Below are 16015 nucleotides of genomic sequence, written 5' to 3'. Positions count from 1 at the left end.
AACGCATTCTCCCATGGCTCCTTCAATTTACATATTTTAGATAACTTCCATCTGTCCCGGAATAAGGAATCCTACTTAAACACACCAGAATACAATGTTTAATTGAGTTAAATCAAACCCTAAAATAGACCATAACCGGTAACCAAATAAACAAAACACTTTTATCAGCAAACAATTTTCTCCGTTACCCCCAGTCACAACATCATTTCCGTGGTGACAAAAGTGCCTTGCGAGTGATGTCATCAACAAGCGCTCAACCGAGAGCCGATTCGCAACGACTTTCAATGAATAGTAAATCATTGTTGGCTGTCTGCAGCATCAGAAGTACGCGTTCGATAAACCAAACCTAATTTCTCACATCTGTTGAATCCTGAATTAGAATTTACAACATCAATCAACATCTCTCATCTCTCAATTCGCTAAATTTATACGAACATTTCGATGGGCATAAATCGTAATTGTCTCTTCGTTATTATTTAGAATTCATTTTGATTTAAGTAACTGTCTCGTCTTTGACTTAGCATTTTAATTACGACTCTATTCCCAATACATTATTCACTTGTCTAATTAAAACTCCTAATATTCCATATGTGAGTGTACCCCTTTAAAATATCTTGTCTCTGGGAACAGGGAAATCCCCTTAACCCAAACGTTTACTACAACAACGAAACCTAATAATTATGATAATCCCTTCACATCATTCGTTTTAAATCCCTCAACGTTTCATGTAACTCATTCAGTCTATCTCCAAATTGTCGTCCCAAAATATTTTATACACTGCCATACACTCAAACCACTGTGCTAAACGTGCACTGTCCCTTTAAGATAAAACATTTACTTGTTCCCCGTAATGAAAACAGATCATGTTTTTAGAATACGTTAACTTCTTGTTCGAATTCACTGGCGTTACCTAACCAAAAATCAATACTCGGGAAAACAATCACAACTTTTTACGATTCAACTATTCTTACCTATTTTATAGTCCAAAGTAGTGCACTATATAGGGAATAGGACTCTCGTCTAAAGTAGTGCACTATATAGCCCAATTGAATGCCTAGCAATTCCGTTGCTAGCTGTAGCATCTTTTCGGAATATCCTTACGATATCCAGCTCATTTAAAAAAATATATATTTGGAACTTTTAGCCACTTTTGAAAAGTAACTCTAAGCTATAATGCACGCATTTTCCCTCTAAATGCCACAACCCATTTTCTCTGTTTAAATTTGAGGAACGGTGTTGTCAACGTAAAACGACGTCGCAAGTCAGCCTTCCTCTCTAAAATATATATTCCCTATTCAGATTGAGTTCTGCTTTAAATTCTATCAACAAAGTAAAACCAACCAAACTTCTCAACTTTCTATACCCTAACATTTAAACATACCATGTTCTGTGCTAAATTTATCGTATGTCAGTCGATTCATAAAAAATTATATCATCCTGGTGGCACAAAACTGTATCGTATCTCTCCGTTATTCCCTACATTTAAACCGGTTTAGGTGACTCTCTCTTCTCAATACATTATTCCAGCAGATCATTTTGGGCAAAATAGCGTATTATATCGAAATTGTCTCGCCATTATTTTTAATTACTTATTTTTTCAATTCAATCTAAACAACATATTAAACGTTCAGTTCATATCTTATACAAACACTAGCGACCGTATTTTTTCAGGCAAAACATACAAATAGATTAATTACAATCTAAAATCAATTTTAGTCTATCGGGTTCAAAGCTGAAATACGAACCTTGGTGTCCCGCTATTAAAATGATTGAGTTTCCCCGCCAATAACTATATTATTATAATTGTCTGTAGACGCAAACTTCGACATCGAGAATTCCCAGAAAATCGTCCTAATTTAAAATCCTTCCTGACTATTTTAGTACTATCAGCTTCTATTCAGGTGCTTTGTCTGAGTCAGATTTTGGACGCCTCCCTTCCATTCTCTTTGTTCTCCTATAACGGTAATTTCCCGTTAGTTCCGGGACCTCTTTGGATTTCTATTTGTGTTTTCTCTTTAATGGAAACCTTATCAATAGCTTTGTCTGTTGAATCAGATATTAGGTCTTACCTATACAACTATAAGCCCAGGGGTCGTAAATCCCTAGTTAATATCTTATTTTCCGGTTGTGTCAGAGGGCTTTTAAAGAACGCTAATAATCGTTATCTCACGCCACTATTTCTTAGGCTTCCCTCTCGCATGGAACCTCTTGTCTATAGATTTGCCTTTTATCCCATTTCTCTAGATTTTGGTTTTCCCTCTCCTCCTCATTTGGATATTTCAGTACTATTTGTTGAATTGGAACGATGATCAATACTCCCACAATTCAAATGACCATTCCAGTTATCTTGTCCGCATAGCATTCCTTCCTGTCTCCCCACGCCTAGTATTTGTACAAGATCACCGAACCTGCCCAGTGTATATCGGTTATACAAAACCCAGTGTATGTTGGTCATACAAAACCCTGTGAGAATAGCAAAGCTCCCATTATTGATGAATTCAAAAAAGAATTGAACATCAATCAAAGAACTCAAATCCCCCCAGAATCGAGAATATAGGCTACTGACCTTGCCGCCGACTGGGAAAAGCATTGTTCGTTGGATCTAGTCACCGTCCCTGTCGGTCTGGGGTGTACACCGGCCTAGTCTTTTCACCCTCAATTCAGAGGCCAGGTCTTAAATAACGGGACCAGACCCGCTCGTGCACAATTTTTCAGCATACGACCTTCAGATGGCAGGGACGGATATTTTAGATCCCGGTTCGAAGGACCAATTGTTGCGGGAATTAAATTCCTCTGTTTTAATACCCAATTAAAATCAAACACTCTGTCAACTCATAAGGATATGTTTGACCCTTATTAGTATAAAAATGGACAGAGCCCAGTCTTAAAGTCAAACAGCAGCCTTTATTCATGAGAGTACTGCTCCTTACACATTTTACCACAGGTTATAAACTTAAAATGACGTCATTAGTTTCTGTACCAGCTCATGTCATCTCCGCTGTAGGACAATGGCTGTATGGTTCTCACATGTCTCTCCTACTTAAGATAATATATGACCGAGCCAAGGTCATGCTTGTGTAGATAAGCCTTCTAGCCAGACTGGCGATATAGTTCATTCATTTCTACCAAGGAACAGACAGTCATTGTTCTAATTCTTGATTATATTTACACACATTATATTCAGTACTAGGATTTTTTTTAAATCATACATATACAGTAACATAATAGTATTCTGATTAGTACATATACAGTAACATAATAGTATTCTGATTAGTCAGTCCTGATTAAAATGTATACATAATTAGTCATCATTGATTAAAATTCCCTTAAAAACCACCCAGGCCCAATCTCCACAGGGTGTCCCAGTATCTAATGGCTGGAGTGGGGGATGAGACCAATGTAAATAAGACAGAATTCCTGAGAGGACAATACAATTCCTTTCCATAGAGTAATTTAAAGTTCACCCTGTGCAGAAACAAGTTACCACAGAGATCATACATCCATATAGATGGAATAAAGGTTATCCTACAATAGCCCTACTCCATTCTTCACCCCTTGGCTACACCACTCCCTCTTCTTTCTCTGATCCCTAAATTTAGCATCTCTGTCCCAGATTCTTACAGTATTTACTGCTGACTGCAGCCACTCTGCTCTTCTTTAATAAAAATATGTTATCCCTTCCTCCCTCTCTACAATGCTGTGACAATGGGAAGCTAATGAAAATGAATGCTGGTGTGTTCAGGTAAACTTGTCCTCTACTGACACCTTCCACTACTATACACTCTAACTCACCTCACCTCTTTAACACTCTCCTTACCTTATTAAGCCAGATTGTTAACGTCCAGTATGTTGTTGTTTTGTATGTGTGTGGGTGTGCATGTGTGTGCACCATACTGATATGGTTACGCGACAAATAACAATACAGATTTTTTACCCCTCTGTTAATCCTATTAGTTCCCTTCTCTACACCTAACTCTGTCCTTCATCTCATCCCTTTCCTTCTCTTTCCCCCCCTAGTCTTCGTTCCTCATCTCTCTCATCTCTTATGCCTTCCAGAACAAAGGGAAAACCTCTGCAGTGCCTGTATAGGAATGAAAGTCACCTTGGGGGAGAGAGAAACGGGAGAGGTAGAAAGAGAGGGAGAAAAACAGCAGAGAGTGTGTGTTAGAGTGAGAGAGAGAAAGAAAAAGAGAGAAAGACTGGCAAGAATAGAAGCAGGAGAGAGTATGAGAGAGAGAGAGAGAGAGAGAGAGAGGGGGGGGGGGGGAGTGGGGAGCACAGATACAAAGAAAGAGAAAATAGGAGGGGAAAGTGGGATTAGTGGGAAAGGCAGGAAGAGAGGAGGATAGAGGGAGAGAGAGGAACAGGACACAGTGAGTAACAGAGAGAAAGCACTGCATAGCCCCCTCCAATAGAAAAGCAAGTCTCTGCTTTAAAGGTCTGATGCAGACATTTTCATTTCATTATCAAATAATTTCTGGGTAACAATTAAGTACCTTACTGTGAATGTTTTCAATTAAAATGGTCAAAAACATACAAAAATCGATTCTTAGCAAAGAGCAATTTCTCAAGCAAGATTTTTGCTAGGACTGTCTGGGCGTGATCTGAGTGGTGAATGGAAAAGTGAAAAACTAGCTGTTATTGGCAGAGGTCTGGAACTATCTTTCTTATTGGTCTATTAACGAATTTACTACTTGATTATGTCAGCAGGCAGGCAGGCCAAAACTCCATCCAACCTAAACAGATTGAAATTTATTTTCAGACCGCTCTTATACCAAAAGGGCATTATCATAATGTTCACAATTTCACAGTATTATTCCAAACTCATACTGTGGAAACACACTAAGTATACAAAACATTAAGAACACTCTTTCCATGACATAGACTGACCAGGTGAATCCAGGCGGAAGCAATGATCCCTTATTGATGTCACTTGTTAATTCCATTTCAATCAGTGTAGATGAAGGGGGGACAGGTTAAAGGATTTTTAAGCCTTGAGACAATTGAGACATGGATTGCATATGTGTGCCATTCAGAGTGTGAATGAGCCAGACAAAAAATGTAAGTGCCTTTGAACGGGGTATGGTAGTAGGTGCCAGGCGGTTTGTGTTAAGAAGTGCACCGCTGCTGGGGTTTTCACACTCAACAGTTTCCTGTGTGTATTAAGAATGTTCCGCCACTCAAAGGACGTCCAGGAAATTTGACACAATTGTGGGAAGCATTGGAGTCAACATAGGCCAGCATTCCTGTGGAACGCTTTCCACACCTTGTAGAGTGCAACTCAACATCGGTGTATATAAAACACAGAAAAATCATGTTTTTGAGTGCACTGGGCCTTTAATGAATTTAGAGATAGAATAAACACTTATGGTTAGAGTCAACACTGGATGAGAATGTAGATGCATAGTGATGCATCTGTGAGCTAAACCACCACCCCCACAACTACCGCAGCTCCCGCCTGTAACAGCATATAGCCTAGCCATGGCAATGCTCCTACGCATGCACCAATCACAGGCTGTGGGAAAAACTAGAAAGGTAGACTGTCAGAAAAGGCCATTTTCATCAGAATTTGCCTGTGGAGAGCATGTAGCCTAGAAAAGTAGGTCAGACAGGCCAATTCCACCTAGGCTTGCTTTGTAGGCCTATTGATTTTTTATTTACACTCAACTTACACCCACAATCAAAGAACAGATTTACACAACTGTGTTCCACACTAGACCATAGTGTTGAAACCACAACCACCTCTAGATATCATATACAGTATATTGCACTGCGGCAGCCTATAGTCTAATTGCTCAGTCTCCAAATTCAAGCAAGCTATTGTAGGGCAGGCAACTATTAAATTCAGATTATATTCTTGCTGAGGTGTGCAGCAGTGTGGCGGTTGTGTGACGCAGCTAGCTAGCTGCCTGTCAGAAAAGCGTTCGTCTTTGACCCCAGGAGGTTCTCAGAGGACGACACTGAATTATTCATTAGGCTCCTCGTGGATCTGATTAAGTGCTGAATTAAATTGATTACAAAAAAATGATTAGCTGCCTTCAAAATCAGAATAATGAGTCAGGCATTCTGGAATGATTCAATGTTGCAGGCAGCAGTGTAGGCTTTCCTTGGCCTACATTTGTTACTGGGGAGGTAATTTTCACAATTTAATGAGATGAAAAAAAACATTTTATATTCTGTATATTGTTTAAAAATATTTGGATTAATTGCAGGTACAATTTGTGTTGAAAAATATATATATTTTTAAAGCTTATCTTCTCACCCACATGTGTATCAAGATTTATTTATATCTTATAGGTGGTAGGTCAAGTTTAAACAATGTGTGTAGGTGTTGGCCTGTGGAGGGCTCAGCCTGGCAGTAGCCAGAGCACTAGGAAGTCCCAGTGCTTCCAAAGGACGAACAGAAAAAGGGCCAGTAGGATGGTGGCGGCCCCCCGATCTTGGGTCTTTATGAGCGGAGTGATGAAATTGGCTGGGGTGGAGATGAACACCAGCACTACGGCCATGAGTGCCAGGATGATGTTGATGAGTTTGCCCAGCATGGCGCGGGCGTTGGCGTTCTCCACGCCCTCCAACTGCACCACCTGCTGCTGCTGCTGCTGGAGCTCCAACTTAGTGATGCGGGTCAGGCACGACTCCACCGCTTCCTGTACAAACACACACATATAACATATGTACATTATGTACAAATACAAACACAGCAAACATAAAGTTCCAACAGCTTCAGGGGTACTACAGTATAGGCTCTGTTTCTGCACTCATACTTGAGGAGCCCATTTTGCCATGAGGCTGTGAGAAAGATGAGCAGTTTTATAGCTAATCTCGCGCTATTCTACATATTTTGCAATAAGGCTGAGAATTTAGAATTTTAAAGCTAATTTCCTGCTATTCTACATATTTTGCCACGAGGCTGAGAGAACATTTTGCAGTTTTATATCTAATTTCCTGTCATTGTAAAAATGGATGACGTGTTCATTTGCTATCTGGACAGGAGGGACCCAATCTTCAAAATATTTCCTTGCGGGAGCTGCGGGGGTGTGTGGTACGTCAGTGTGTTTCAGTACATCTTATACACAGTGCTGTAGTGGTAAAAAGAAATTGGTTGGTAACCGCTGATCATAGTTCGCAGTGAGTAAAGTAATGCTCCCTAAACTTTCATTGCATTTTTATGTAAAAGGTGGGTAAATATTCAAAATAAAAAAGGTGAATAAAATGCATTTACATGTGTTTACCCTCCACTACACAGCTGCTTATACACCGTGTCTGCCTCTTTACCTGGGAGTCTCGGGTTATCTCATCAGACTGGTAGGCCACTTTCTCCTCCATGCTGGCCAGCTCATGTTTCAGGTTGGACATCTCCTTCTGGTGCAGCTCTGTCAGGTCATTCAGCTGCTCTTCCAGTCGCTCATACCTGTATCTCTCCTCCTGCAGGCACTGGTTCATGTAGGAGTAGTCACTCTGCAGTTGACTCTTCATGTCCTCGATGGCATCCTCCATGTGGGCCTGGCTGGCCTTGATCTCCTGCAGGTCTACCAGCTGGGCGTCCCAGGAGCTGTGACGGTGGTGCCCATCCAGCCTGGCTGGCCCCAGCCCTAACATCCCCTCTTGTCCCCCAGCCCCGGAGCACTCGTCATCACTACCGTCACTGGAGCACTCGTCATCACTGCCGTACTTGGGGCTGGAGGCCAAGGTGAAGCTGCCACTCAGGGGTGCGTCGTCTGAATGCCCCTCTACAGCGTCCTCTATGGTGTCTGTGCTGTCAAATTTGTTGCAGATCAAGCTGGCAAACTCTGTTGGCTTAGATACCACAGCAGTATGGGTGAGTTCTGACACCCCTCCTTTGACCCCCTCCACCACACCTCCACCAAAGCCACTGATGCCTGCTCGTATGTTGGCCCCTACATCCTTCAGCCCCTGCTGCATGTCCACCAGCACATCCTTATGCTGCTGGCCTAGACCATGCTATAAGGAGAAGGAAGTAATGTGAAAGGGGGAAACGGTGTCAACTCAAAAGAAGACCACTGAGACATGGAGGACCCATCTCTCACACACACACACACACACACACACACACACACACACACACACACACACACACACACACACACACACACACACACACACACACACACACACACACACACACACACACACACACACACACACACACACACACACACCTGCTGTAGCTCCTTCAACTTCTTGTGATAATGCTCTAGCTTCTTGTGCAGGTGGGTAATGGTCTGTGCAGACTTCTGGTTCTTCTTTTCAAACACCTGTCTGATACGGAAAGCCTGATGCCTATTGGCATTGTGGGCCAGCTTGAAGTACTCAGCCACATTGTCATCTCGTGCCTCCTGTTCTATGCGAATCTGCTCAGTGATCTTCAAGATCTTCTGCTGCAGCTGCTCCAGAGCAGTGTGTGTCCGTTGGGCCTCGACAACCACTGACTCTTCAGCCCCTCTGGCCACAGCTCCCACCTCTGCCACAGCCCATGCCCCATCTATGCTGATGTTAGAGGCGTCAGAGGCGCCATGGCTGGCTGAGGGGGGCAGGCCCAACATTGTCCCCTTGCTCTAATCCAGCTAAAAGGGCCAGCGGTGGGGAGGCAGGCGTGATAGAGTGCAGGTAAAGAGAGTGGAGTGAATATAATTTATGCGAGGGCTGCATTAGACAGTAAAATATATTTTTAAAGCAAAAAACCCATCACAATGACAGATGTGGTGATTCTTTCCTCGCCCAACCTCCAGCCCCCAGTCTCAGATCTTTAGCATGGCTCATATACAGTAGGCTCCTGACAGAGCTGCCTTCAACGATGTGTATAAATACCATTTTAACAGTGCATAAACTACTTCTAAGAAATCATGATGTACAGTGCATTGATTCTAACCATAATTATATAAACAAAAATCTGTACTATCAATTCATAGATTTCCCCTCCGTTCAGTGCTAATTTTAACGAATGAAGTATCCAGTTGATTTTGGGAAAATATGAGTACAACTGTCTTACCTTTAAAGAAAAAATAAATAAATAACTGCATAGTTCAAATTGCCATAGCTTCAAATGGTTTTGTAGACCACTTATGACATCACCAGGTTACAGGATTTTCCTTTTATGGAATAGAATGTATCTGGTAATTACACTGATTATGACACAGCACTGAACAACATCAAAGCCATAGAGAGTTAGGACAACTTTTTGAACGTATAGACGTTCAGTTACGTAACATTTAAATTTTCTTTTACATAGCATTGTTGAAATAATCCCCATTTAATGTTAATAGGGACATAACATGGCTACCATAAAATGTTGCAGTGTTATGTAAATGCATCACAATGCTCATAGACATTCAGTTTTACCATATTGTTGAAATAATCCCCATGTAATGTTAATGGAGAGCTACAGTAGCATGGCTGTCATAGAATGTTGAAGTGTTAAGTAAATACAGCATAATGCAGAAACTGCATTGGCCCAACTCTTTAAATACATAGCTCTGTACAACATTGAGTATGTTCACATGCATTCTAATTATTTGATATTAAACTGATTATGCAATATTCATGTAAACAGCTCAAGGTCAAAATCTAAGTAAGCATACGTGTCACGCCCTGACCTTTGTATTCTTTGTTTTATTCATTATTTTGGTTAGGTCAGGGTGTGACATGGGTGATGTATGTGTTTTGTACTGTTTAGGGGTTTGTAGGTTTATGGGGTTGTTTACCATCTAGGTGTTTATGTATGTCTATGGTTGCCTACATTGGTTCTCAATTAGAGGCAGCTGTTTATCGTTGTCTCTGATTGGGAACCATATTTAGGCAGCCATCTTCTTTGGGTATTTCGTGGGTTATTGTCTATGTGTTAGTTGCCTGTGTCTGCACTATATATTTAGCTTCACGTTAGTTTTGTTGTTTTTGTAGTTTGTTTGTGTTTCTTCGTCACTAAAGGAACATGTATTCATATCACGCTGCGCCTTGGTCTCCTCCATTCAACGAATGTGACAATACGCCAATTAAAACACCTGGTTTTCTGAGCAATCTTTCAAATGATTAGGACATGTAATCACCTTAATCGGCATTCCAGCGGTGTATTTGATCTGCACATGTGCTAGCACCACCCGAGTGAGCCTCCCTCTTTAGCGCGAGTGAAGTGCTTTCAGAACAACTGAATGTATGTCTTAGAAGTAGTTTTCACATACAAACTTTATATGTCCGAACTCAGAATCAAATATGCTTCCCAAAAGAACCATTATTAGAACCATTATTTTGATTGCCAATTTTGTGCATTTATCAGCGTCATCGGATAGTCTGATTTCTGATGTATCCATGTAAACAGGATTATTAGAGAAATCACTTTTCTTGCAAAGCATGAAAAGGTTTTAAACAAACTCTTACATTAATAAGACTATCCACAATAAACACATTGTGCGCCTGTAACCACTCATTGTTTTAAACCCTCTATCATCCAGAAGGTGAGGTCAGTACAGGTGCATCGAAGCTGGGACCGAGAGACTGAAAAACAGCTTCTATCTCAAGGCCATCAGACTGTTAAAAAGCCATCACTAGCAGATTAGAGGCTGCTTTCTATAGACATAGACTATAAATCACTGGCCACCTTAGGTAATGGAACATTAGTCACTTTGACAATGTTTATATATCTTGCATTACTCATCTCATACAGTTGAAGTCGGAAGTTAACATACACTTAGGTTGGAGTCATTAAATCTTGTTCAACCACTCCACAAAATTCTTGTTAACAAACTATAGTTTTGGCAAGTTGGTTAGGACATCTACTTTGTGCATGACAAGTAGTTTTTCCAACAATTGTTTACAGACAGATTATTGCACTTAGAATTCACTGTATCACAATTCCAGTGGGTCAGAAGTTTACATACACTAAGCTGACTGTGCCTTTAACCAGCTTGGAAAATTCCAGAAAATTATGTAATGACTTTAGAAGCTTCTGATAGGCTAATTGACATCATTTGAGTCAATTGGAGGTGTACCTGTGGATGTATTTCAAGGCCTACCTTCAAACTCAGTGCCTCTTTGCTTGACAGCCAAGACCTCAGAAAAAATAATTGTGGACCTCTACAAGTGTGGTTCATCCTTGGGAGAAATTTCCAAACACCTGAGGGTACCACGTTCATCTGTACAAACAGTAGTACGCAAGTATTAACACCATGGGACCACGCAGCCGTCATACCGCTCAGGAAGGAGACGCGTTCTGTCTCCTAGAGATGAACATACTTTGGTGCGAAAAGTGAAAATCAATCCCAGAACAACAGCAAAGGACCTTATGAAGATGCTGGAGGAAAAAGGTACAGAAGTACCAATATCCACAGTAAAACGAGTCCTATATCGACATAACCTGAAAGGCCACTCAGCAAGAAAGAAGAAAGGCTGCCTAAGTATGATTCCCAATCAGAGACAACGATAGACAGCTGCCTCTGATTGGGAACCAAACTCGGCCAAAACAAAGAAATACCCCAAATCACACCCTGACCTAACCAGGGCGTGACACATAAAAAAAGCAAGACAACGGTTTGCAACTGCACATGGAGACAAAGATCGTACTTTTTGGAGAAATGTCCTCTGGTCTGATGAAACAAAAATAGAACTGTTTGGCCATAATGACCATCGTTAAGTTTGGAGGGAAAAGGGGGAGGTTTGCAAGCCGAAGAACTCCGTCCCAACCGTGAAGCACGAGGGGTGGCAGCATCATGTTGCAGGGCTGCTTTGCTGCAGGAGGGACTGGTGCACTTCACAAAATAGATGATATCATGATGAAAGAAAAGTATGTGGATATATTGAAGCAACATCTCAAGACATGAGTCAGAAAGTTAAAGCTTGGTCGCAAATGGGTCTTCCAAATGGACAATGACACCAAGCATACCTCCAAAGTTGTTACAAAAAGGCCAACAAAGTCAAGGTATTGGAGTGACCATCACAAAGCCCTGACCTAAAACCAATAGAAAATGTGTGGGCAGAACTGAAAAAGTGTGTGCGAGCAAGGAGGCCTACAAACCTGACTCAGTTACACCAGCTCTGTCAGGAGGAATGAGCCAAAATTCACCCAACTTATTGTGGGAAGCTTGTGGAAGGCTACGCGAAACATTTGACCAAAGTTAAACAATTTAAAGGCAATTTAAAGGAAATGCACAAGCATTTCACTACACCCGCAATAACATCTGTTAAACACGTGTATGTGACCATACATCACAAACCCCTGAAGTGTCTTATTGGTATTATAAACTGGTTACCAACTTAATTAGAGCAGTAAAAATACATGTTTTGTCATACCCATGGTATACAGTCTGATATACCATGGCTGTCAGCCAGTCAGAATTCAGGGCTCGAATCACCTAGTTTATAATTCATTTTATAATACAAATAATACATTCTAGAGCGTGCATTATTCCCCTATAATGCATGGAATATTTGCATGGTAGAATTTTTGAATGTTTTGTTTGAGCTACTTTTGAACGCAAAAGTCCAATTGAAAACAGTATTGAAAACTAGGACTGAAGATTTGGTTAGCTAAACTAGCAAGTCTGTTTGTTTGATTACCAAGGCAACTACTATCTAGTAAACTTGCTAGCTACTTCAGTGGATGTTGAACACATTTCTACCAAAAAATGAACACATTTCTAGTGGCAAATGTGTTAAATTATAGCCATGGTCTAAAAGGATCATCAACTTAGGGCTCTGCGTGTTCTCTGGAAAATAATGCAACTCCATGGAAGGTCAGTTCCACTCCTCTAGCATGTCATGGAACCCTCCATGTTGTTCATTATTTTCCATAGAATGCATAGCACCTCGTTGATTATCCCTTACGTAGTGTCATGTAAATGCATCATCATGCTCACTGTAAAGATTCAGTTTTATAATATTGTTTTTATATTCCCCATGTAATGTTAATGGGGAGCTAACAGTGCAGCCATAGAATTTTGAAGTGTCATTTAACTGCATCATAATGCAGAAACCGTGTTGGCCCAACTCTCTAAATACATGGCTCTGGTTGGGCCTGCAGTTCATCTTGACTGACATCACACACACATGGATGTGTGGAGCTGTGAGCATCTGCAGATTATTTATTCCATTATAAAAGATGCACCACTAGATTTTTACTCCCTTACTAGCTCTGACTTTGCGGATAGCAACTTTATTGAGGAAAAAATGTACTTACTATGACTGTGATATGGGGTTATCCCACCTAGCTATCTTAAGATGGTCTTAAGATGATTGCACTAACTGTAAGGTGTTCTGGATAAGTGTCTGCTAAATGACTAAAATGTAAATGTAGATCATTCTGCAGGATTTTACCGTGTTGATTTGTTTCTCTCTTCTTTACACTACAAACATGAGTGCAACGACCTGCAAGACACCTACAACAGTGTGTTAAAAAATACTTTCGTTTTAAAACTTTCCTGATTAATTATTTTTCATGGGTGAGAGAGATGAGTGACGAATTACCTAAAAGACACTCCCCTTCTAGGTCCCGCCTTCGCTCTATCTCCATTGGCCAATTCCACAGCTCTGCTGTCATTGGACACTTCTTGGTGGTCGTTGCTTGCTACTGGTGCAGTCTGTGGTTGGCTGGGACAGGCAAATCTTGGTAGCGTCTTGTTAGCGCACGGCAGAAATGTTCTAGATTCACCGTTGCCAAGCCGATAGCAGTTGTATTATATACTGGTGTCCTTCCTTGTCCAATCATGTTTTTGTTGGAGTTTGAGCAACACCCAATGGCTATTTCACGGCATTCTTCGTTAAACATATTGTATAGTCAAATATATACAATGGACTACAAACTCGTAGCGCCGAAATAGCTCAGTTGGGAGAGCGTTAGACTGAAGATCTAAATGTCCCTGGTTCGATCCCGGGTTTCGGCAGCTGGTGGGAGTTACCTTTTTTGCCTTGCTTTCTTAAATTTCCTTATTACTCGGAAACGGCGACAGTAGGACTTTCGATCAACCCTACTACCTGAATCCATGATGTAATAACGTTGCCGTTCTATCATGTATTGTAATCTTGCAAAAATACGCTTGTAATTTCTGTAGGCTACTGTCAATAAAGCAGCCTCAATAATGATGTTACAGAATTTCAGCAGGGGGCGATGTTGACCTATTAATTTACTGTTCTCTTAGTTTCCACTCAGGCTGCTCTTTGGCTGTGGCCTGTGTAATACCAGACTATTCCATCTCCTTACTCACAGGAGGGTTCAGCTGTCTGATATTCATGCTTTACAATAAAACAGAGCGGACGGTACTCACAAATACAGTAAAATATTGTTTTATTACGACAAAATGGATCCAAGGAGTTTGGAGTTAAACAGATTACAGCAGCTTGGAACAAACAGAACAAAGTAAAGTAGCTTGACCCCTTTTCTCTTGGGTTCTTATTACTAAACCCAGATGATGACAGTTTAATATGGGTTTTATTTGCATGGCCATTTGAAGCACCATTGTAACATGGGCAGGAACATTCCAGTGACAAAAAATATTTATAATAGGTTATGAATGGACAACCCAGCCCAGTTGCAATATCTTCCACAGACCTCTCCCCTGAGATTCAACTCTGAGTGTACCATATGCACCCCATCAAATACAGCAAACTGACTTTATATTATGCACAGGTTTAAAGACACTCATATTACGTCTACTTACAACAGGTTAACTTATGAATCCTTTACGATTGTAGGTTGGCGTTTTCTCATAGTGTTTGCATGCGCTATCAGGAAATAACACTGATCACATGTTTGAACCTTTTACCTTTTACCTTTTACAGAGTGATTATTGGTAGTCTTAAACAAATCTACTTTGAAACAAATCTACTTTGAACAATCTCACACACATGGTTATGGGCTTTAAAAAAAGAAGACACCTGTACCATGTCAGATATATTACATTTTTATATTTCATCCCAATATTACACTTTATATACAACACAGAAGACTGAAATATAATAAAACTGTTTGACATAGAAACAACAATATGAAATAAAACACAGGTAAAACATAATGTTGACTGCACTGGGCATTTAAGACCAGATCCTGCATCCCTCCTGGTTATTGAGTGATTTCCCAAGGCACAAACACAAATACTGACCAGTCATATCTGTCCGTTTAATCTTTATTGCAGGGTAGGGTTTGGGCACTTACACATAACCATGTGTATGTGACTAATACAATTTGATTTGGGTAGGGTGTGTTTGTGCTGGAAGGATAAAGTACTGGTCTTCTGTTTCTCACACACAGACTTTCTCTTGAATTGATTGTTAGTGTACATGCCCTATGTATTATACTGTACTATTGAAGGGCCCAGTTGATGATGTGAAGACCTGTTAGCATTCAGTTCTAGGAGAGGTACAGTAGAATGATAACTCAGCGGGGGGTCCTTTATCTACAGGTGTTTTGATTCCCAAAGCACTTTATGTAACATTTGTTTGGCCGATCACTCCTCCTATAGGGGTGATGTTTACAGTAGCTAGACTGTACTGTACAACTCCAGTGTTTAACCTGTTGAGTGTAGGGGGCAGTATTTTGATGTTTGGATGAAAAAATTTACCCAAATGAAACGGTCTATTTCTCAGGCCCAGAAGCTAGAATATGCATAAATTGTCAGATTAGGATAGAAAACACTCTAAAGTTTCCAAAACGGTCAAAATATTGTCTGTGAGTATAACAAAACTGATATTGCAGGCAAAAACCAGAGGAAAATCCAACCAGGAACTGCCTCTTATTTTGAGAGCTCCCTGTTCCATTGCATGCCTTCCCTCCATTTAAAGGGATATCAACCAGATTCCTTTCCCTATTGCTTCCACATGGTGTGAACAGTCTTTAGACATAGTTTCAGCCTTTTATTCTGAAAAAATTGCGAGAACGATCACATCGCGTCAGTGGATGGCTGTGTGTCCCCTGAGTTTTGCATGCGCAACAGCTTGGAGCAGACATTTTCTCTCTCTCTCCTATTGAAAAAGCTACGGTCTGAGAATTGATTATAAAAAACGTTTGACATGT

General features: G+C 40.7%; 1 protein-coding gene and 1 non-coding gene across 2 annotated transcripts; one reads left to right on the top strand and one right to left on the bottom strand.

Annotated features, from left to right (window-relative positions):
- Window positions 1–5337: 5337 nt before the first annotated feature.
- Window positions 5338–8564, bottom strand: LOC109891571 (transmembrane and coiled-coil domains protein 2-like). Its single transcript, XM_020484112.2, has 3 exons — window positions 8181–8564; window positions 7276–7962; window positions 5338–6647 (listed from the first exon to the last, which is right to left on the bottom strand). Exons 1-3 carry the CDS (start codon window positions 8562–8564, stop codon window positions 6348–6350), a joined length of 1371 nt encoding a protein of 456 aa, XP_020339701.1. The 3' UTR covers window positions 5338–6347.
- A 5252-nt stretch (window positions 8565–13816) lies between these two features.
- trnaf-gaa (transfer RNA phenylalanine (anticodon GAA)) lies at window positions 13817–13889 on the top strand. Its single transcript has one exon. It is a non-coding gene; the product is annotated as a tRNA-Phe (tRNA).
- Window positions 13890–16015: the final 2126 nt, after the last annotated feature.

This window comes from Oncorhynchus kisutch, linkage group LG5 (assembly GCF_002021735.2).
Source record: "Oncorhynchus kisutch isolate 150728-3 linkage group LG5, Okis_V2, whole genome shotgun sequence".
Lineage (NCBI taxonomy): Eukaryota > Metazoa > Chordata > Actinopteri > Salmoniformes > Salmonidae > Oncorhynchus > Oncorhynchus kisutch.
The sequence above is the reverse complement of the archived record's forward strand: the minus strand, read 5'-3'. Positions and strand labels throughout refer to the sequence as shown.